The following is a 23,418-nucleotide window of genomic DNA, read 5'->3' on the forward strand; positions in this document are numbered from 1 at the left end:
ACGGCCTGCCTCCCGCCGCAGGGCTCCAGAGGAGACCTTTCAAAGCTTGTTTACACAACACAGCTCACCAGTTGCCACCTACGGCTCAGTTTTAGGCCCACCAACCACAACAAGTGCCCTTTAATATAGGCTCAGAAATACAGACGCATACATTGTCTCCTCACAAGAGCGGCCACAGACTAATCAAAACCAGCAGGCAGCCACAAGCACCTAAGGTAGCCTGAAATCGCTGTGGGCCACGAGCCATGGAGGACGGCCGCTGCCAGCGTCCCACCAGGTATGGCAGGTCAGGCTGGAGCAGCTCCCAGGTCCAGACGCGCTCACAGCGCCTAGGCAAGGCATGGGAGCTGGTGGTTGGGAGCAGCACTTAGCTCACCTCGCAGGCAGGCAGTCTGAAGCACCCCCCGAATTTCAGCACAAAAAGCGGGTGGAAACACACCAGCCGTGGGCCAGCAGGAAGGGCGGTGGCACCGCTTTCAGTCACTGCCGTGCAGCAGAGCGGCAGCGCAGAGGGCCTGTGGCCAGTGTTGCAAGCGCTTGCACCCCACCCCGGCTTGCAGGAGACGGCAAGAGCCTCCCCAACGGCGTGGCGAGAGCAGAGGGTTGCTCACAGCCGCCGGCCGGTTGCTCTGCACGGCATCTGTGCCACGCAAGCACCGTCTGCAGCGCCGCGCCGCTTGCTAGCGCGCGCCTGGGCGACGCCGGGACGTGCTGCTGCGACGGCCCTCGCCCCATTTTTCCCTCACAGCAGGCAGGCTGGGTGTCAGCATGGCAGTCTGTCTGTGCCCACCTCGCCCTCAGAGGACCGAGCATTTCGGAGCTGTGCTGCCACGCAGCCTGGCCAGCTCATGCTGGAGTAATTCAATGCTCTGACAAATAAATGCGTCATGATTTACAGCATGCCCTGAAGCAAGGGAGAAGGAGCTGCAGCCCATGACGTCATTGCAACCCACAGCCATTTTTGTGCTATTACTGGGTAACACTGGCAGGAGAGTTCATGCAACCTGCTGCTCCTGTTAGGTGAAAACAGCTTGTCCCTTTGCAAGAAAGAGCCCAGCCTGGATGTTCAAAGCTCTGCCACCACCAACTTACCAGCCTGATCAGTAAAACTTGCTGTATTTCAGTGACTCAGAGAAAACAACTCTGAAATATCAGCTGAATTTATGCTTTAGAGATTGCCTTCAGTATTTATTGGTTCCTTCCCATTGGATTAGCTGTCTACTTCTGCAAGCTGTAAGGAACAGCAGAGGACCATCACCTATCAACTGACTCAGAGGAAACATCCCATTAGCAACCAGACAGTGCAGCTGTATGTGTGGCCACTTTTCTCTGAGGGTTTATTAGAGACATGGCTGCTTCCTTCCAATGGCAGGATCAGCAGGAGGTCCAAACAACCCAACCCATCACAGAAGGGGAGACAGGATTCAGCTGCTCCATCCTCTGCCCACCCCCAGGCAGCTCCAGGGCGGTGTCTGCTGTGTTACTCAGCACAAGGGAGGACATGCAAGGCAACCCTTGCTGCCCCAGGAACTTGGACAAAGCTTCATTTGGCTGTTTGAAGTGGCCTCACTTGTTTTCACTAACACAAAAAAATCCAGTTTATTCTTGCAGTGAAATTGTGAGTATCACAGTTGCCATGTGCTAGCAGTGCAGTAGGAACTAGACATTGCATCCATCTCACCATAGATGTTAGACTTCAACTGCTTCCAGCAGAATTGTGTTTACACGAGGAATTGCAGAACCCAAAGCCCACCACAGCAGATCCAACACTCACTACGATGTATTAGATATTATGTAGACACCCCCAAAACTCAAGGTTAGTTACAAGAGGGAGGGAAAGCTGGGGGAGGCTTACAGGAGGTTAGAGACCACATCAGAGCCCAGAGAACCATCTGGTAATGATACAACACACACTCACTGCAAGGCTTTTGAGTACAGGATCTAGGATTTATCTCCTAATGAAGACCTGGAAGAAAGTGTCTTCCCTATTAGATTACAGAGTGCTGGTCCTTCCTCAGGAGGAACACAAACAGGCAGGAATGCAAGCTACAGAAACTTTTGCCTTGTGGGGAAAAAAAAAAATTAAATCTGCACCAAGTCCTCAGAAGCAAGACCTAGGGGAAACAACCTCACCCAAGCTTCACTGTATTAATGCAAATCAACAGGCAGAGCTTGCTGAGCCCATTCAAGAGAACCTCAGATCTCTGCTGAACTCAACTCTGAACTTGAGGTCAAGTTCCCAGGAAGAGCAAGGGTAGCTCCGCTCACCCCACCCAGGCAGCGGTTGCAAGGAGGGCGAGCGAGCATCCACCTCTACCACACACACACTAGAGCAGTCAAGAAAAGATACAGAGGTGGCTAGCAGAGGTTTCGCAGACACAGAATTTTCACAAAGACTGCTACTCTTATTGCCCCAAACACAACATGCAGGCACGTATCTGTTCCCCCCCACCATTACCATAAATTCAGCCTGCAACAAACTATGCCTTGTTAGTAGTGCTGCACGGTGGGGGCTGTGGCAAAGACTGCTCAGGTCTCCTTACAAGGATGGGCAGTGCCTTCCCTTAGCCTTTTCTGCCTATATTTTGTTTTGGATTCTTCCCCTGACAGTTAACACTTAGCTACACAGCATTTCCTTCCTCCAGCATAGACATGCTTGGAACATCTGATCCTGTTTCTCTTGCCAAGTCCAAGCAGACTGCAGCAACACATCATCATGTACTTCCACCTACCACGCATGCCCATCACTACGTTGGTGCATCTACCCAGAGGTGATGCCCCTACTCCCCATGCTTGGGAACAGGACCCACAGCACTATCAGAGAACACACATAAAAAGCAAGAAAAAAATCTCACAGGAACCCACAGGTTTCTCTATAGAAAACCTGGCTATCTCATCAAGAGCCAAAGTCGGGCTTGATGCTTTGTCAGCAACAGCCACTGGGACAGGGTCTTCAGGCACACTGGTACCAAGGCCTAACAGAGCCAAACATCAGGTCGCTAGGCTTTGTATCTTCATTATTGCAATGACTTACAGGCCAGGTGCCATATTTGTGAGTTGGGTCCACGCACAGGTCTGCCTGATGCTGGTGGCAAAGACCTGGCAAGTGTCACAGATCAGGAGAGGCCTGTTGACACCAGCATCACCTGCAACACACTGTTTCGCTCTGGTGTGCTTGCTTAGAACGTGTTAGTGGTCTAAACTTGGCAGGCCCTTGTTCAGGCACCAAACTAGCCACACATCACAGTGTTTCTGAGGGGCAGAGAGAAAACAGAATTCCTCTGCAGCTTGGGGGATTCAGAGATCATTGTTTTACTTCCCATGCCTCAGAGTGGACACCAAACAATACTGGCAACACAGAAGCATGGCCACACACAAGCTAACCACGTTCCTAGATTACAGTTGTAGGCTAGGAAAATAATTATCCTGACCCATTTAGATTTAAACATCCCCATGTAAGTCAATACAGGACATGGCATTTGAATATGGAGCAGTTAAGACTTCAGTCCTTCTTGAATAGCTGGCATAGCATTCAGTACCTTAAATGAAAAAGCTGTTTAGCACATTAGTCTAACTGGTCCCAAGTAATTTTACTGAAGTTTGATCACTTTACAAGTTTCCGCTCGTATGTAAGAGAATGCAAGAACAGTCTGTGTAAGCTAAAGTTTCCTGTAACTTGGAGCAAATAGCTCATTGCAAAGCTACTCTTTCTTTAGACCTGCAGTCCAACTATGGAAACAGAAGGTCCTGCGGAGACCAACCAGTTTCAGAAACTGAAGCCATCTCCAGTCTCCAGCAGTGAGGCCCACTGCCAGTCTATCAAAAACAATTTTTGCAGGGAAGGATTAAGTGTCACATTTCCAAGATGCAGAAACCTGCTTCCAAGACACACTGGATGTCTTCCAGAAAACAGCCTCCAGGGATGTCACAGGTAAGCGGCAGATAAAATGCAAGTGTATTTTGACTACCTCCTTATGATGTGTTAATAGTACCTGGAGTGAGACAGAGAGAGACCCTAAGTGCATACAGGCTGAAAACACATTTTCCTTTTTTTCAGTTTTCAAGCACCTAGCTCTAGGCATTACAGGACAACATATTTACCAAGTTTTAGAAGACATCAGTTTTCCTCCAGAAATTTAAGATTTGCTTTGTCATCCTTCAGTGTATCAACAGCCTAAGGGGAGAAAGTTGGTTTTCAACTATCTACCTAAACGGTATTTCCATGAGGTACTCAGACTTACAGGTCAAGCTACTTTCACCTTTAGAGCGTGCTGGAGGTCTGCACTATAGAGCACAGGGCATGCATCAAGTACTCAGTCATTAACCAAAAACCCACCTGATACACAGGTTAGGCTCAGTCAGAGTCTGGCAGCCCTTCCAGAAGTACTAGTGCAGTTGGGACATCCCAAGACCACCAAGGTCTCCACGAGGCAAGTACCAACAGACCACGATTAAAACCTCATCCTCTCCTCACCCATCTCCCTCCTGGCATGGCTCAACTCCCTCCAGGCACTGCAGTGGGACTCAGGACCACCACAAAGACAAACCTTAAAACAACCACACAGCTGTAGCTGAGGTTGGCACCGGATCCCAGTAACACCCTGCAGTTGGGAGGCAAACCAGATCAGCTCACTTACCTGGTGAAAGCGCAACCCGGCAAAGAGAAACTACATGTTTTTCAGTTTCATCAATCTGACTGCTGCAGTCCAAGATTCCAGTTTTACCAATCAAACAAGCCAGCCACTCAGCACCCATCCTGCCTCTGCCAGCGACGCCGGGCTACCAGGTGAGCGGTGGCCACAAGGACACTGCCATCAGGCACTAAACAGCACCAGAGCACATGCCGAGGACCTGCCAGCTGCAAGCTTGGGTGCAACTCGGCAGGTCACAGCCCAAAACTGCCTGCCAAGCTTCAGACACTGAAGTCCTCCGTTTCCAAGCTAAATCAGTTGACTGCTATTGCCTGGTATCAGGGTTTCCAGGGGCAAGCTCAGTGCCAGGGTAGCTTCAACCCCGCTTCTCTGCCACTTGCTGTGGCTTCGATGTGGCTCCTGTACAAAGTAATCTCAAGTCAATCAGCTCCTTCGGCCAAGAGCAAAGCCCTGTGCTCTGCATTCCTGGCATCCTACTCCCCAGCGCCTGCCACGCCACATGCCACTCGGCACCCAGGAATCTGCAATTATCTTCAGTCTAGCAGTCAAAAAAAAAGCTAGACTTAACACTTGTTAACACTTGAGTAGCACAGCAGCTACACCGTGTTGAGCAGAAGACTCCATGTTCGAGTCACCTTTCCCCACAGCAGCTTTTCCAGAGCTTTCAATCCCATCTTTGATGGATGGCACAAAGCACCTATGTGCTTTATGGCCTTTTTTACAGTAGACCACACATGTGGTCACATCTGGACTGACATGAAGGCACTTCATGCCTAGAAGAAAGGCATCTTCAAACTACAAACAGACTTTGAGCAGAGACTAAACAAGGAGTAACAGCAGCAGGAGAGGTTGGACTAACCATCCATCCAGAAAGGGTTGTGGTCAAACACTAAAAATTTAACCGATTTCTCTGTGTATAGGCAGACTTATTTCAAATGGACAAAAATTGAATGCCAAAAGCTTGCTACTGAAAGAGTTTAAAAGTGTGGTTGTAGTACAGCAGCGGTAGCTGAGCCATAATACATGGCTTCCAAAATGTTCCTGGAAGTTAAATAATAACTGGAACTGGCACTGCATCCACTTAGCAGAGTTCTGATGGCATTATTAAGGCCAGAAATCCAGCAGCCACAGCTGTCAGGTTTTCCCAGTTGATTTGGCTCCGAGCAGGCCCTAAACCTGGTCATAAAAGTTCTCCAGCTAAAAGCCTTTACCGGTACACAGCTCCAGGCCCTGTAATGGCCCTGTTTTGGTTCCACAACACAAGAGACTAAAAACTACAAACAAAAAGAAAGCCCCACATCCTTAAGAAGCTGCAAGGAGAAACACATTAGGGACAGGTAGTAATCCCAGCCAATGCTGCACCTGCAGGGGAGGTGGCATAGGCTTCAGCCCCTTCAACTCAGTGGAACACCACAAGGCTTGCTTTGAGTGTCTTTTTTGGAAAGTGAATTCAGGATGTTCTTTCAGGAGCAACTGAGTTTATCCAGGACCGTACATATAGTAGGACTCTTGTGCTACCACTTGGCCCTGGTGGCACAGCATGGATGGAGCTGTAAACCCCTTCATGCAGAGGCTGGGATATGGCAAAGGCACTAGCAGCCATGGCCATTTCATTCTCCAAGGCTTCAACTACAGGTTTTTGGTTTGGGGTTTTTTTTGCATTGGGTTTTTTTGGGTTTGATTGTTGTGGGGATTTTTAATAGCCAACACAATGCAAGCAAACTGCAAAAGTTAGATGAGTCTTAAATGATTAAGGCCAGCCTGCAGCTCAGTCTAACCCTGTAAGGGAGCTGTGCTGCAGCAGCAGCATTTCTAGAAAGGAAGTTGCTGCAAGCCAGGCCTGACCGGACTAACCTTGATCTCCCAAACTTGCAGCCCTCGGGAAGTCCGAGAGACAAATAGGAAGGCAGCTGGAGCAGCAATATTTTTCTAGGGCAAACAATACAATAGGAGGGGAGTGCTGGCCTGGTGTTAGCATTGCGGCTGGTGGGGAGCTACTCCAGTGGCTGAAGTAGGAAGGTGAGCTCCAATGTTAGCAAAAGCAAGCTCAGCCCAGGAGTCCGCAGCTGCAACTCAAACCCCACTGTGTGCGAAGGGAATGTATCTCTGAGTAAATAATTAGCGCCAGCTCCGTTCCCAGCTGTAAGTACATTAGCTGTTTTCCCCAAAGGGGATAATCAGCCATTCGGGACTCAACAGTCCCCATTTGTCCAAAGCTGCTTTTACACGTTAGCAGTGAGGAACAACAGAGTACCCACCTACTTCACAGGTTTCCAGACAGGGCCAGGTCTCCCTCAAACTGGAGAAGTTTATATATTCTTGCTATTGTAGCTGAAGCCTCTGAAGGGAAACAGCTTTCACCTTGGCCAAGAGTTTTAGGCAACTGAGCAGAGCTGCACTCACCCAAGCTCAGCTGTGCACCTCATCGAGGCCAGAGTCATCAAGAGGCAGTAATTAAGAGTTATCTGGCAAACAGAGCTAGAAAAGGCATTCACATTCCTTCCCAGAGATCTCTCAGGCATTCAAATTATTGCTTTACAGACTATGTTGCAGCCACACCTGAGCTATTCCCAAAACGGTCACCACATGTGTCCCTGAGGGATCATCTGCAATTCTACGTGCATGCCAACAGCTTTGATTTCCTGAGCAGCCCATCAGTTATCTAGCAATTGCACCCTCCAGTATGGCACAGACAGTCAACCTTAGTGCCAGCCAGGGCAGGCATTAGCTCAAACCACCTATATTCTAAAGCTTGCAGAGGTCCTTGTACATTTTCCACCCAAGACCTACCACAGCAGAAAGATTAAGCAGAAAGTGCAGTCCCGTTCAAAAGCTGCAACTGCTTAGGCAAGCGTCCACCCTAACCTGAACACTGGCATCATCTACCGGGCTCTACCAAGCAAGAAAAGTCTCCTCACGCTCCTCTACCACCCACGGTGGTGCGGATCTCCCCACCGCTCACCCCACGAGTGCCAGGCTCCGGCACCCTGACAGAGGCCAGGGCCCCCGGCTGGGGCGAGCGTCGTCCCCGCTGCATCTCCTGCCGGCGGGATCAGCGCTGGGAAAACAGGCTGCAGCGGGAGAGAACGTTTCTGGGTTTCTTCAGGAAGAGACCTGAAAGAGCAGCCTCACCTATGAAATGGTGATTGAGGCAGAACCTCAGGAGGATGGGAGAGCACTGCCAGCCCTGACAGCCGGGCCGTGGGACAGCCCCACGGCACGCGCTGCCCATACAGCTTTAGACCGACGCAACGCTGCACCCCCCCAAACTTGCTCTTTAGAGAAAGAAAAAGCTGCAAACCCTCGGCTTCCAACCCGCTGCCCCTGGGAGCGCGGCCGGCAGCAGCCCGCGGCCCGCTGGGCAAAGGTCCGGCGCGGGGAAAAAAAAAAAAAAAAAACCCAACACCCCCCCCCCCACAACACAATAAAATGAGGGGAAAAAAAAAAAAGGAAGGAAATGAAAAAAAAGGCAAAAACAACCCGCTGGGGATGCACTCACCGATAGAGACCAGCTTGATGCTCTCCCGCTCCAGGAACTCGAGGGCCACCGAGACGTTCTCCAGCTGCATCTGGCGGAAGGTGGGCCGCTGGTGGTACTTGCGGTACATGCGCTTCTGGCTGAGCACCTCCAGCAGCGCGATGAGGCGCAGCCCGTCGCTCAGGTCGTGCTGCAGGTTGCCGATGCGCTTGTTGACGCAGCGCAGGTGCTCGTTGCACCAGCGGGTGAAGGTGTTCTGCTGGATCCGCTTCCAGGGCGCGTCCTCCGCCAGGTCCTTCTCGGTGGCCGGCATCTCGCCGTCGGGATCGGCCGCTCTGCGCCCGCCCTGGCCCCGCGCCTGCGTGCTCATGGCGCGGCCCCGCTCCGCCTCCTCCTCCGCGATCCGCTCCGCTCCGCTCCGCCCGCGCCCCGCCCGGCCGCGCCCGCCTGCCTGCCTGTGGGGAGGGAGCGCGGCGCTCAGCAGCGGCCTCGCTCCTTGCGCCTGGTCCCGCCCGCTCCGCGCTGCTCCACCGCTCACCCGGCTCTGCGCGGCCCCCGCGCCGCCGCCCGGCCTTTATCCGTAGGCAGCGGCACGCCCTCGGCTGCATCAGCCTCCCGCGCCCCGCCGTACCGGTCCGGCGGGGGGGGCTGCGCGGGGGCCGGGCCGGGCTCCCGTCCGGTTCTCCCCCGTACCCCCCCCCCCGGCGGACCCCTCTGGACCGACCCTCACTTGGCCGTGGCGCCGGGCGGCGCCGGCAGCGGCCCCCGCGGCTCTGCTCGCACAGGCGGGAGCGCGCCGGGGTGCAGCGCGCGGCGCTCGGGCGGGCGGGGGCGCAGCTCGCCTGGCTCGTGCTGGGGGCGCCCGCCCCGCGCAGCGCGAGCGCCAGCGGAGCCCACGGGCCGCAGGGCAGCGCGGCCCCCCTCCCGCTTGCGCGCGCCTCGTGCGGCAGCAGGGCCGGCACCGGCCGGGCAGGGCGGGGGTAAGGGGCGGCCCGGCGCGGGGCACGCGCGGCGTGGGTCGGGCCGGGAGGGCTCCGCCGGTGCGCGGCGGCGAGAGGCCGCGGGCGCCGGGGGTCAGCCGGGGCGGGGGAGGCGGGCTGTGCTCGCACCGGCGGGTCGCGCCCTCGGTGCTGAAACGCACGCTTATGCCAACCGTTCAACGGAAATAGAAACGTCAAAGAGAATCAAGTAAGGCTCAAATTCTCGGGGGGTTCTCTCCTCTTTTCCCCCCACTTTCGCGGCGGATTTCCTGGGGTGCCACTCCCTGCCGACATACAGGACTGTGACTTGCCGCTGACTCATCTGATGACAGCAAAGCGTCAACAGAACGAGCCCATCTGCAGTTGCTACGTGCTGACTTGGCGCTGAGACGTCTCATGACACTTACCGGGTCGGTGAAAGCTGCCGTGAGGTGTCCCTGCGTGCCCCTGTCCCGAGGGAAGCCTGTGCCCACCCGCTCCCCCCCCCCCGCGGGACGCTCCCGCACCCACTCACAGTCTTGGCTGTGCTGCCAGGAGCCGCTCCGCCGATCCCAAGCGAAGCGTCTGCGCGCAAAGCTACCTACATCAGGGCCGCCGCACTGCGAGGCGCGGGAGTCTGCCAGAGAAAACAAATACATTAAAACACAATCAATAAAGTCTAATTTAGTTAAATGACCATGGCCGCTCTCCACTAAAATCAGAATACAGATTTCCCATGCGTTTCTTTCCAGGGTTTTATTCGAATGCCTTTACTAAACTGTGGCACTGGGGTTTCTCTCCAGTGACCTAACAGGCCCTTCCCCCAGACTATCAAAGTTACGTTAGGTAAGTTTGTTCACAAGAAAATAAGAAAGAAGCAAAGATGAAGGTGAGGTAAAGCGGGAGTTACGCCTAAACTTCCATTGCTCCCCAACCAGCATCGCCTCCTGTTTTAGAACTAGCAAAGAAGCCAGAGATCAGATTTAACATACTGAAATGATGCAGAGGTCTCATGGCACAGCAGCCACTGCCCTTTCCTCAAATTACTGAGCCGAGCAGCAAGAAGGATTCGGATAAAAGCTGACTTTAACTGAGGGCTTTTGTTTGCAGAGCAAAACCGACGACAGGCTGTAGAGGTGGTGCAGCCGGGGCAGGTCATGCCTCCGAGAGCAGCTCTCGGCCGTCGGCACAGGCTGGGCCATCCCTGGGGAAAGCGGGCTGGGAACAGGGAGCTGAGCCTTTTTTCAAGGGCTTTTCTCCAGTCGTCCTATACTTCATCTTTTAATAGATGCAAATTGGTTATTGACTTTGACCTGGGTTGGAACTCCTTAGCAGCAGCTCCACATCCGGGTTAACTGATTGCTTATAACATTTTAATTTCTGTTCCTTTCCACTCCTGCACCTAGTAATGCACATTCTCTTTAATACCATTTTGTGTCCAGGCCACACCACAAGCTGAAGCTTCAGCTATTTTTTCCTCTAACAAAAGAAGTGAATAAAAGTTAAACAGGAAAAAGACAGAATCAGTATCAAGACCTTAATTTTTAACTAAAATATTTAGCTAAATATTCAATAGAGGTCATTTTTTCCATAGACCCCGCAAAGAAAATTTTCATCCCAACAACGTATTGTGCAACAACATGTTCTGCACACATAAAGACAGTGGTTTCTTCAAGTGGTTTTGCATCACTTCATCCATCCATGCATCCATGCATCCATCCAGCCCTCTCTCCCTCCCACCAGCAGCATTCAGGCACAAAAACAGATGTGAAGCACTCAGCAAAGCGCTGGCGCGGAGCCGTAAGCCCAGCTCACCGCATCAGCCGCGGGAGAAGGGCAGCAGCACAGTCGGGGCTGTTGCTGCTTGGGACCGTGCAGGGTCAGTGGGGTGCTGGTGGTCTGGATGCAGCAGCCCATGTCGCGGCTGCCCTTCCCTGCACATCACCAGGGTTTTGGAACAGAATTCGGCCTTTTGCATCCCCCATCCCCATTGCTTTAATGATTATTGGGAAACAAAGACTGCTTTATGGGAAGAGAATGAAAAAAAGCAAAATAATTTCTGCTCTGAGGAACAGATCCTGTTTCCTTCCTTCCCTCCCATTCACAGATGACCCTCCCAGCCGTGGTCTGAGCACCATTTCGGGTTGACGGGCAGCGGAGGGGGGCAGCCCCCACGTGCAGCCCATCGCCTGCACGGGTGGTTGAGATCAGGAGAGGCACCATGTCTGGGAGCTGCCTGGCCACGAGCGTGGCACCCGGCTGTGGCAGTGACTGCTGCGCCGGGCAGCTCCTCCGGCGCCCATGTCTTGTCCTCCGCAGCCGATGAGAGAGTGCCCCTGTGCTGCTCTGTGATCGGGTTGTTCTTGGGGTCATGTTTGGCCTGAAAAACTGGATTTCCTTTGAAACAAAGTTGGAAGACACTTCAACACAAGTGAACATGTGTTTCAAGTTTCATCAGGAGGCAGAGAAGTAAAAACAAGCTAACCCGTGAATCTGTACTTGCTGGAATACTGTCTTGGTACTGTATATTATTACAAATGAACAAATGTATGCCTTCCAAAAATACCTTATGTGTATATTTATACGGGTAGATGTTTGTGTGGACGTATATATGCAGAGAGGGAGAGAGATTTCAACACTACGCTCTGGGGTGGGTACTTTTTTCTTTTGATTTGTCCAGGACGATGAGGATCTTTCCATCCTGGTTCTTGCTTTGCTCACTAGATGCAGATATAAGGAAAGAAAAACACTGTCATTGCTTTTTTGGTTCTCCTTAAGCAGTTGCAAAAACACAGCATTGAATTTTTTACACTGTTTTAAAAGTACTCTTCTTCCTTCTTTACAATAATTCACTGCAAGGCTGGACTAAAAAAGACCCTGTTTATTTAGCCGCAGAGGTCTTCCACTGCACATACTCACTGTTTTACCATAGAACTGCTCAGAATATTTTGCATTTGAAAATGCAGCCTTGGCAAATGGAATGAATTGTAACGGCATTCAGTTTCTCTATTTTTAGCAAAAAGACGTTAAAGAATGTCTCTCAAACCAGAATATGGCGTTAGGCTCTGTGAATTTACAGGGAGTTGCTTTGTAGGCAGGAATAAAAAAATCAGGAGCATAGTTTAAACTGTAAAGGTAAATAAAAGTTGGCTGGCCTTTCCAGGCCTGCTGCTGCTCTTGCTGGAATCCGTCATAATCCTTAATGGAAATTTAATCTCAGCACAGGTAGTTTACCACATCTTTCGGGATCCTGGAAGCATACGGTGGGACTCCACAGTGGACACTTGCCATTAGTTTTTTGGAGCATCCTGTAATAGTAGGGGGAAGTAGCAGCCCTGACCACCGGCTGTTTCGCTCAGGAAAGGACTGTCTAAGCCTGGCTTGCACAAGCAGAAGGGTGTGGGGAGCGGCGGCGCGGGCCCTCGCTGACGTCAGGGGACAGGCAGCGCATGATGGGGTGACTAATGAAGTCTGAGGTCTGCTTCGTGGCAATCAACTTTATCGCGGTCTCGTGTGATGATATGTTCTTGGATGCCTGCGAATCATGGGCTATATGAGAGATGCCGGCCATTTGGGACACTGTACGTGTTCTCTGCTTGACACATTATTCAGCAACAGCTTGCTTTGATCGTAAGAGGACAAGAATCAGAATTAATATCAAATGTTAATCCAACATCTGCACAGTTTGCTTAGAGCAGGAATCGGCCGTGGCTGAGTCTTCAGGGCTGAGTCTTCGCAGGTGGAAGGGCTTTTCTCCACCACTGGCAGATCGTCGTTCGGCTATCACCTCCCCGGGGATCTGTGCGACTAGATATGTCATCTTTTAAAGATTTCAGTGGTGCTGCTAACACACGAGGAGCACTGATTTTGTTCCCACGCTACAACTAAGCCCACATAAATGACTTTGAAGATGCATCACATCTCAGCAGAAACGTGTGGTGAAAAGGCAGCAAGGTGCCTCCATCCTTTCCAAAGGCTTCTGTCAAAGCTGCAGCAGCCTGAGGGTTTGTGCCTCGGGGCTGTCGAAGCTTGGGAGTTGTCAGGGCAATGGATCGGAGAAGGAATAGCTGGGCCATGGGCTACAGCACTCAGCTAGCTTCAGAAATTTATCAGGAGATTTTAAATATTTATAAGTTTTTGGCACGTAATAGCCTTATCCAAACACAGGACAGCATTGTGCACTGCAACAAAAGCCATGTGCAACAAATGCCATAAAATAAATTATAGCACATTCAAAACACTGTGCAGATGCTAATCCTCGCAGCGCCATGGGGAGACTTGTCTGCTAATCCCGCGCTCAGCCAGCAATGTTAAAGACAGAGAAGCTGAGCCTCAAAGTAGTTAAAGGTTTGGTTTTTCAGAAGCCACAGGCACCGTAACTCGATGGGATTTCATGACTAAGTGACCATAAACAGCATTGCCGCGCAGTCGGCAGCACCGATCCTGGCAAAGCAATCGCAGCCAGGTCCCCAGGAGTAGCACCAGGTCTCCCACGTCAAAGGTTTCCAAACACGCTGCACATTGTCTTCTCCCAGTACACTATTTACTGAGTTTTAAAGACAATAGAAATGTTTCTTCTCGATTGATAAAGTAGTCATTAAGCCTCTCCTTTCATTACTGTGATTGCTACAAAGCGAAGCAAAACCGAGGCAAGTCGTTCAAGTCAAAGCATGAATTCAATGGATTGCGTCATGGATTGCATTTTCCTCATTCAGCAGCTCTATGGAAGGCAGAGGAGTTCTGCATTATACAAATATTGTCTAGGACATTTGATAGAACTTGTTCTGAGTTTTTCCATCTTCTTTTTCCTCCTACCTCTGCTGCCCAGGGAAGACAGCACTATGAGAGCATGCAGCAGCAGTTCAGTCCCGATCGGTCAGAGGGGTGTGTTTAGGCAGAGAAATCTGTAGAAATCTGCCGAAAAATATAAGACTTTGTCCTGGAATTTGTATTGAAATTTATCTTCGAAAGTCTATTTAAGCAACAGTTGCTTGTAGCAGCTGTTGTGTCTGGGGCATTTTTTTCATCTTTCTTTGTCTGGAAGAATAATATTTTTCTTCTGTATGTAGAGGTCTTGCTGCATTGTATATGTATATATATGTCTTGCTGCATTATATATGTATCCAGAAGCTGAAGCTGGTGCCAAAAGCAGCCATCCATCTGGCAAATGCAGTGCTTTGCCAGAACTTACAGCACCGCCGTTGCTTCGGATCCTGGAGAGACTCGCAGCTGGAACTTGAAGCTCTGGTTTTGACACAGGCACTAAATGGCCCAAGAGCAAGGCTGCTCGTGCTTTTTGCTGTCCGCTGGCAGCTGAAATCAGGGGAGACAACCAAACTGGAATCCATTCCACATACTGGAAGAGCAAGGATAGGGCACCCCCTGGGAGTGGGCCTCATTTCCTTGTCCAAAATACCCTCGCTGCTTGTCCCTATGGAAATGCTGCAAAGTTCATCTATTTTCGTAGGTTCATCTATTTTTCTGATTGTTAAACTGCTGCAGGGTGTTTAGTTTTACTTCTAATTTGTGAAGATGGTTTGAAGTGAAAAAAAAATGTATACTCGCAGCTATGGATAGGCATCTCTCCCTCTGCAAAATCCAAATAAAATTCCTGTTGGTACCGGAGGACGATGCCTGGCAGTGCAAACATCCCCACGGCAGCGCCTGCCCTCAGCCAGAACCCCCACAGAGCACCAGGAATGCGGCGATGGCCACACTGTGGGTGTCCGAACGAAACATAGCTTACCCAAATAAATGTGACTTGACATATCAAACACGAAGTTAAAAAATAATTTGAAATAGCAACTCATTTTTAAAATAACTCAGGATCTGATTTCATGACCTGGGAAGTCAGATCCTATACAAAACCACACAATGCTCCAGTGTGCAGCTAATCACAGCTTCCTGCCCCTATCAGATACTGCAGGCATGGTCCTCATTAAGCATTTTCTGTGCTTACTTCCAGCTTTACCTCCTGCTTGTGTTTGCGTTCAGAGAAACTCTCTTCCTAAGATGGTACGCCCATTTTTCTTGGGGTTCGGGCTTCTCTTCTTGTGCTTTTACTCCGGGGTTTGGAGTTTGCAGGAGTAACGGTGTAAAATCAGAATAAAACATCTCACATCTGCCAGAGCTCGTGGACCGCATGAAATTCCAGGTGCTCCCCGGTTACTCTTCAGGAGCTGTTTTAACCTGGGGTACAGATGAAGAGCTGCGTTTGACTGCAGAGGAGCGGCCAAGCTCCTCCTTGGGACAGCTGGATAAAGCGGAGGAAGGAACGCTTTCCAGGGGAACAGTGTATATTTTTTAAACAAACCAAAGGCCTTCTGTGTGACATAAACAAAACTGTAGACCTACGCGTGGCCGAAGGGGGAGGTCGTTCGGCTCTCCTGGCGCGCACCCTGGGATGCAGCAGCCGCACAGATGAGAATGCCAGTGCATGGAGTGAGGGAAAACACGCACATCCCAGCTATTTCAGAAGAAAGGCATAATGCTGCACAGTGCTCGTATCTACCGTCCCCACTGCGGCGTTCTCATGACGGTGAATAAGCAACCAAAAAAACCGCTTTAAGTGGATTTGCTTTCTGCAAAAGGCTGAAGTCACTCTCCTTTTTTTCTTTTAAACATTTCTCACAAAAATATTCCCAGACAAATCTTGCATAAGAAGCTTTAAGTCTACTGACTCATTTCGAAAGCTGCTTTATTAGCCCCTACACGGGCTGATAAGCCTTGGCCGGCGCATAAGGACACAAGGGCCGTGCATTGTTCTGCTGCTCAGGCTGATGCGGCGCTGGCAGCCTGGTCTTGATCCAGCCAAGCAATTAGAGAATGTAACTTCCTCCATAAATGCTTGTGTGTGTGAGGCCATATATTTGGGGGCATTTCTCTGCTTGAAAGGGAGCTAACCTTTTAAACATGTTGCAGAACCAGAAGGAACGGCAGAGGCCTCTGTGGGCAGCATAGCTTGGATTTGGGTGAGAATTAGGAATAATAAAGGGTGGAAGAAAAGCACTTGGACCTGGCCAGCAGTCACCAGCTTCAAGCCACCATTCCCCCCGCATAGCTGTTAGTCAGTTCTGCTGTTAATATATTGCAGCATAACAATGTCCTGTGGCTGAGCTCTGCCCAGCAACACCCTGCGAGGAGGAAAGGCGGAGGCGAGTGCGCGGGTGCAAGAAGCACCAGCCGGGGGAAAGGGCAGGGTGTTGCCGCTGTCCCAGAAAATAATGGGAGCCACCACCCCGGGGGTGGGAGGGAGGAAGGCGACAGCTCAGGAAACGCTGGGCTGTGCGTGCTGGCACGGCCCCCAGCAGGAACTGGGGGCTGGGTGTCCAGGGACGGCTCCGTGGGGTTTGTCCGGATAAACCAGAGCCCCCAGGCAGGAGAAAACAGGGCAGGAAGAAAGCTGAGCAGATCACCCATCCCCACGGCACAATCTGTGCCTTACCTATTCCCAGGAGCTTTTCTGTGTGCAAATTTTTCCCAAAAACTGTGAGATTTGCTTGTGGGGACCCCCGCTCTGCTCTGGCTCTGCCCTTGCCTTGTAGGGCAAAACCTGCGATTCCCGTGTTCCTGCTTGTCTTGCAATATTGCTTCCTGGATTTTACAAAGCAGTTTCAAAGTCACCAGCTTAAAAAAAAGCAATAAAAGGTATGCTAGTGATGGCATCAGAAAGGTGTTACTGATGGAGATAGCTGGGCTCTTGCTCCTTGTGCCTGACAGAGACCTGAAACAGGAGATGGTATCAAGAATGAGCCTGGTCACAGGCTGTCTGATTGAAAAGGTCCAAAAAATAAAAATAGATCCTTTTCAATCAAAAACCAGTGTATTTCAAAGGGCAATTCAGCCATATTGCAGTAGTTGGCACTGCACTTCACACCAGCCATCTGGTACAGCGCTCCCAGCGAGGAACCTTGTCTTTGTGAGCCGCACGCACTGTGGCTTCCCTGCGGCTTGAAACACCAACACAACCTGGTGTGACACAGGGGAAAAAAGGAGCCCTACCAAGCCTAATCCTGCTAACCGGCGTGAGCAAGAGCAAAATGTAAGAGGGGAACAGGCTTGGGGCATGGCTTGAGACCCTTTTTTGAGCGGGTCACCATGCCTTAACCCCAGCTGCCCCATTGCTGCAATGGCGGTGTTAGAGAAGGGAGAGGGAAGAGTGAGAGGTAGATACAGCAGCCTCAGGTAAGTGGTTTTATCTTTACAGCCATGGCGATAACATGGGTTGCAGCAGGATGGAGACGATCCAGCTGGGGCCAGTAATGCTATGTGGGAGGCCCGCAGGGGCCGGGCAGCGGGGACCCCACCGGTGCCCGGGCAGGGCTGCGGGAGCCTTGCAAAGCTCTGGGTTATCGCCTCTGCCCTCTCAGTGGCACTGGTTGCTTGCTCAGGCACAGCACGGTGGCCGCCCAGGTGCCTCCGGTGGCCCTTGTTTGGTTTTGGCCTCCCTGAGGCTCGAGCCTGGGGAGGGAGGTGGCCGCAGCTCCTCTGGGGACCAGAACCGCCCCTGCTTCGTTTGCAACACACGCCAGCAGGGCCAGGCGTACCCAGGAGAAGCCCCTTCCGCTTTCCGCACGGCAACGGTCTTCTGGATGTATCTCCTTTGTGTTGAACTTCGTATGTAAAACCCCGTCTCCGCTCTGCACGCACTTTGGTGCTTTTGGCACCAGCCCTCGCTGGCTGGCAAGCTCCTGGTACGACTGTGGCTCAAAACACTGGGCTGAGCGGAGCACGCGCCAGCACAGCTGCGTTACCTCCCTCTCGCCGGGAGCAGTAGCTGGGCAGACTCTGCAGTGAGAGCCCTTGCTCTTGTGAGAAAAGCACAAATCTGGCTTTTCTGGTGCCTGGCTGGCACAGGTACCACGGTGCAGCCGCAGCCCTGGGAGCTCCGTACCGACAGAAGAACCGTGCCCTGCCCTGTGGCAGGCTGGTTTGGCCCCACGGGAGCCTTCCTCCTGCTCCTTTGCCAGCCTTAGTGGTGGTGTGCCGGGCCACACGCAAAGCCAGGGAGGCTTTTGTTTTCTGTAGTCCTCACAGCAGTGGTGAATTTTCCTTCTGCAAAGCAAAAATCCTCTCCCCAGTTCCTTTACAGCGGGAAGTTTCCAGTAGCAAAGCGGGGGGTGTGATGGGGTGGTCGCAAACTGGTGAAGTGCAACTGGGAAACGGCTTCATCATTTGTGTCCAGCCTAGAAGGCTCAAAGCAGGAAAGCAGCGGCTGGGGCAGTCTGGTGCCCCTTCCCGGCACATCCCAACCCCTCTGGCAGCTCTCAGAAAGACGAATTAAATTAGCACAAAGTCTGTTTAGCTGCCGGCCTCGGCGGATGAAGGGAGCGGGTGAAGGCAGTCGCTGCCCAGAGGGCTCCGCCAAGGGCACTTCAGCCCAGCGCTGGAGGAAAGCCGGTAAATTAGCTGAGGGCGTGCGCACAGCCGGGCGGGACGCGGCGAGGCAACGGCCGCCACGAGTGGGTGCCCCACGCGGGACCGAGCCTGCGGACGCAGGGGACCGGCAGGGTCCCGGCGCTCCGTGCGCGCCCCCGGGGCGGGGCCGGCGGCGGGGCTCCCTGCGGGCAGCCCGGCTCCCACGCCCCGCGAGGCGAAATCCCCCACGCAAACGTTTTGCAATGCCGCCACCTACCGCGCGGCCGGCCCCGCCGGCGCCCACGGTCGTGCCCGGGGCGGGGGGTCCCCGCGGGGCCCCGGGAACGCAGCGGGGCCGGGCGGGAGGCAGGGAAGGGGATGCGCGGCCTGGGAGTATCTCCTAATGCCACAGGAATGCGGTTATGTCACGGCGGGTCCCCCACACGCCCTGCCGCTGCCTCCCAGCCCTCCGCCCGCCGAGAGCGCCGGGAAGCACCGTTACCCCCGGCACGGAGGCAGGAGCCCTGGCTGCGACAGCCCGTAAGCCCTAACAGCCGCTCGCTGCGACAGTTACTCCGGCTTTTCCCGTGCGCCTGTGCCATCCGTGAGAGCTGCAGGCAGGAGGAGGGGGAAAAGGGTTTACAAAATTTTTCATGCTCCTTACGTAGTTGAGCGTTATTTCTGACGGTGCACGAATCCTTCCTGCTGAACTCACTGGGCCCGACGCACCCGCGGGAGGGGAAAGCGTGCCCGAGACGAGAGCAGCTGAAGTACTCTCCTGCTGAGCTGCTCTTTCTGAAGATTTGTGTTTCTTCTTCCAGCCAAGGAGCTTTATTATTACAGAAAGAACATGAGATTTTTATGAGTGATTTTACAAATTAGTTTCTCAAATTGTTTGCAGCAGCACAAGAAATGTTAACAGTCATTAAAGTTCATAGAAAGTATCGCATGCTCCAGCACTGCGAAGCTTTTCCTTGTGCAACAGAGACAAAGCAAAGTCGCCCTTGACCCGTTCAGATGTCTGACCCTGAAACGCTGTTCGTCACCTCCCCACCGTAGCCATTCGGCCACTCGTCCCGCCCTTGTGCCCATCGGTGGAACGAGCCGGGAGCTCAACCGGCACAAGCCCAGCTACAAACATGATTTTAAAAACAAGTAACTAATTATTTCCATTCACTGCATTTAATTTGGGCTCACGCAGAAATGCTCTTCATCCAATAGTCCAAAATATGTCACGTATTAGGAGCTAAAGAGTCCAACCCAATGAATGAGTCATCACCCAGTGGATGAAATCCCATATCTTCATGGCTGCTCATAAATAAGACAAGCTCAACTTTATAGTAAGTCATAAGTAAACAATGAACTATATGAAAATCAGGATCAGCTGTGTTATAACTGCATGGGCATGGCGCCCATGCAGAAATGAAAAGCGAATGTGATACCATCACCGTTTGGCTTTGGAGGCTGAATTTGGGGCTGAAACTCTTTTAACAGGGGTTTTGATGTGTGTAGCAGGGCGGTCGGACATCCAGACCTTTGAGGCCACTGCAGATGCCTGTTTGCAATAAACAACACATTATCCCGGCCATTACCACTTCTGAACGCAGCCTCAGATCCCGACGGGCAGATTTGCCGAAACTATGGGCTGGTATCTTCTCGCTACAGCCCAGTGTCTCCAGGCAGTGCTCCCATGCTCTCGCAGCCAGCTCCTGCATCGGTGCTTTCTCCTAGGTGGAAAAGAAGGGCAGCAAAAAGCTGCTCCTCCACCCTGCAACGAGCATCTGTGCACCCCATGCATCCCCCATAGCTGCTACCCCGGGCGCTGGGCTGAATTCACAGGGCTGGCTGGGGTTATTTAGAGGGTGGGGTAGGTTTCCCAATTACAACTTGAACCAGCGTTGTGAGAGATGGCAGGAAATAGCAGAAAGTATTGATCAACCTCCGCGTCGCTATAAAATTAACAGCAAATAAAACTCAGCATTGAAATAACTGGAAGCCTGACCGCACCGCAGACAGCACAGTGGAAGGGCCGGGCAAGGGAAGATGCACTCTCGGCACGGGGAAAGCCTCCAGTGAAGGGACCACGAGCAGCCGGGGCAGCTGAAGCCACCTCCAAGTTCAAGCTCCATCATCCCCCCAGGGAGGGTCTCCCCAGCCACAAGCGGCTCGTGGGGCTGTGAGCCGGCTTTGCAGGGGCATTTACTCCAAAAATAACATCTTTCTGCTCCTGAGGACGAGAAGAGTTCTGCTATCTTGTCGAAGACTTTGGGAAATGAGTATTTTCTCCCCCCTCTTCTCATATCCTATTTGTGTCCAAGATAATGGTGCAGGCATGATCATCATCCTCGGAGCATCACAGGAAGCAGGTCCTTGGATTTTAGGGAAACCCAGGGTGTTCTTGGGCAGTGCTGGTGGGGAAGTAGCAGGTGGACAAGGTTGACCATCTCAGGGGATTTTCAGTTTTCATTAGCGTGGCACCACGCAGGAAACCATTAATGGCAGAGGTGCCCAGAGCAGCTATTCCCTGAAGAAAGCGCCGGGGATAGGTGCCAGACAGGGAAGCAGCCTTTGAAGGCTTCCAGGTGTGCGTGGGCTCAGTGGTGCGCTCTGAGGTGGAGATGCCCTGCGGCTCCCTTGCCCTAACCTTCTCCTCTTCAGCACGACAGAGCAGCTCAGGCTGCCGTTAGAACAGCTATAGGGCCAAGACAGTAGCTGTCTGGCTATAGGAAGGGGAGAGACCAAAACAGCTTTTCCCTGAGAGAGCAAATCTCCACCATCTGCCAAAATACACAAGGACACAGACTGCCTCGTGGCTGTCCCTGCAGAGCAGGGGCTGGGGCAGATCGGGATATCCATTCCACAGTGATGATTTCCAGGTCCCCTCAGGAGACCTCCAAAGAGCTCCTCTGGCTCCCCAAGGGTCCTCAGCCCAAGTGGCTCTGGCAGTCAGAGCGGGCCGGGCAGCGCTGTGACCCCGGCGCAGGCTCTTCCCACCAAGGATCCTCCGAACGGGAAAGTCGTTTTATGTTCTCAACCCCGTTGCCGTTGCAGTAGGGCGAAGCACCAGTGTAACCCAACCAGCGGTGTGACTGCACGAGCCCAAGTCACTACTTTCTGTGCAAGCGTAAGTCCTCCGTATACATTCTCTCTTTAACACCGGAGAATTATTGTACCTTGTTAATAAGGTTCTGTAAATGGATGAATAATTTCCACAAAGGAAAGAATGTAAAACTTGCGTCGGCACAACGTTACTTCTAATCAAGTGATCTTCATAATTCTCCAGAACAAACGGAACTTCATATTTTCCATATGTAACCATCTTTGTCACCCAAAGCACTTTGTATTCAATAAAAATACCAGCTTTCATTAGAGGAAAAAAACCCCTTCTGGTGCGCAGTTTTCCTGGCATTGCACATCTCTGGTTCCCTCACTCAACATGTTTAGAATTAAATCACAAAACCTTAACTCACCCTCTAATGATCTGTTTGTTTCCAGATTCATATTCCCACAATATGTTTGCTGACAGCAGTTGGGCTCTTTGACAAAAGACAAGGAATTTTTCCCAACGATGTATATTTGCTTCGTTCGGGTGCGTTACAGGGAAGGGTGCAGGCTGTATGAGCTGTCACCAATAACGTGACTGTGAGACCAAGTGTAATTTATTTAGCACAAAATAAATGTTTATACTAAGTGTTCTTTGTTCCGAACATTATCACTTCAACATTCAGCTTTTTATGAAGCGAGCTGTGAGAAAGGTTGAGCCCTCTTTTGAAAGGATTTTTAAATTTAGCATCGCTATGAGTTGGAGCCAAAACCCCAACGCGTACAGTTCTCAGGAGGAGGATGGTAAAAAGCCGCTCCCCTCAGTTTCAGGCACTTCAAAACTGTTCTTTGCTTTGGATTATGTGTTAGAACAGAAGAAAAGCAAACCAATTCTTGAAAGGATACGTTGTTTCAAAATAAATCCAAAATGTTACACCCAAATAATGTCCAATGCCGTATTTTTACATTATTGCACCGTATTCCTTTCTCCCACCCTTAAAATAATCCTTCAAAATTCATAACGGTTTCACAAAGCACCTTGATCTCAACAGGAACAAAACGCGCTGGGATGAAATCTGGCCCCACCAGTACGTCCTCAGCCTTTCCACCTGCCGGTCGGTGGATGGGGCGGGGGGGTGGCCCCACCTTGGCGTCCCCACACAGCCACACTCAAGGCAGCAGTGACGAGCAGCCATTATTGGCTAAACCAGGGACCCCCAACCACAGAGCAAACCTACGTCTGTCTTGTCCGGAGAGCTCCGGATGTGCTCTCTTCCAAAAGTAAAATTTATCTCGTATTTTTCTGGGTCTAGTGCATGTTTCTCAGCCGGAAGAATACTGGACCGTGTTAGTGGCATGGATAATCTCATCCCATACAAACACACCGGAAAGCTGTGTGTATTTGCCACTCGGGAAAGACGATGAGAAAAAGGGGAGCGGTGAGGGGGGTGGCTGCGGCACGGGAAACCCACCTTGTAGTGGAGGGCTTCGGGAGCCCGATCGGCTGTTGAGAAGGTGGAGGCCAGACGTGGTCACGGGCTGCAGCACCTGCACGGGGAAGAGCAATGTCAGAGGCGAGGGGTCCTCCCTCCCCGGGGGGAAAGCACTCGCTGGCAGAAGGCGGCAGCGAAGCAGCCGTGCACGAGGGAAATAGGTTTTCAAACAGGAGCAACCTGACCTTGTGAACAACTGCTTGTATCCTTATCCACCTATTATGGTAGATCCTCCACTTCTTGTACGGAAAAATCAGCGTCAGATGTTTCTCTAAAACACACGTAATTTAAATAGGAACAATTTAAGGTGGTTGTCCCGCCTGTTACGTTGTACTTCATCACTGATTTCACAGTCCCTGTTTCCTTGGGGTAAGCTGTCCTATGCACACTGATCCCAAGTTTTACCCCTAGAAATAACTGATATCTTACTTCCATTT

The 23,418-nt window shown here is 51.8% G+C and overlaps 1 protein-coding gene across 3 annotated transcripts in view; it reads right to left on the minus strand.

Annotated features, from left to right (window-relative positions):
* FLNB (filamin B) overlaps positions 1-9,168 on the minus strand; it is a gene marked incomplete at its 3' end in the record, with an annotated part of 72,921 nt that extends 63,753 nt beyond the window's left edge. For all 3 annotated transcript variants that reach the window (XM_082004495.1, XM_082004494.1, XM_082004493.1), the window contains exon 1: positions 8,152-9,168. In XM_082004495.1, coding sequence (XP_081860621.1) covers positions 8,152-8,500 — 349 coding nt within the window. In that variant the 5' untranslated portion in view covers positions 8,501-9,168. The remainder of the gene's footprint in view (positions 1-8,151) is intronic.
* Positions 9,169-23,418: the final 14,250 nt, after the last annotated feature.

Source organism: Phaethon aethereus, assembly GCF_964289735.1.
Source record: "Phaethon aethereus genome assembly, chromosome: 11".
NCBI classification, from domain to species: domain Eukaryota; kingdom Metazoa; phylum Chordata; class Aves; order Phaethontiformes; family Phaethontidae; genus Phaethon; species Phaethon aethereus.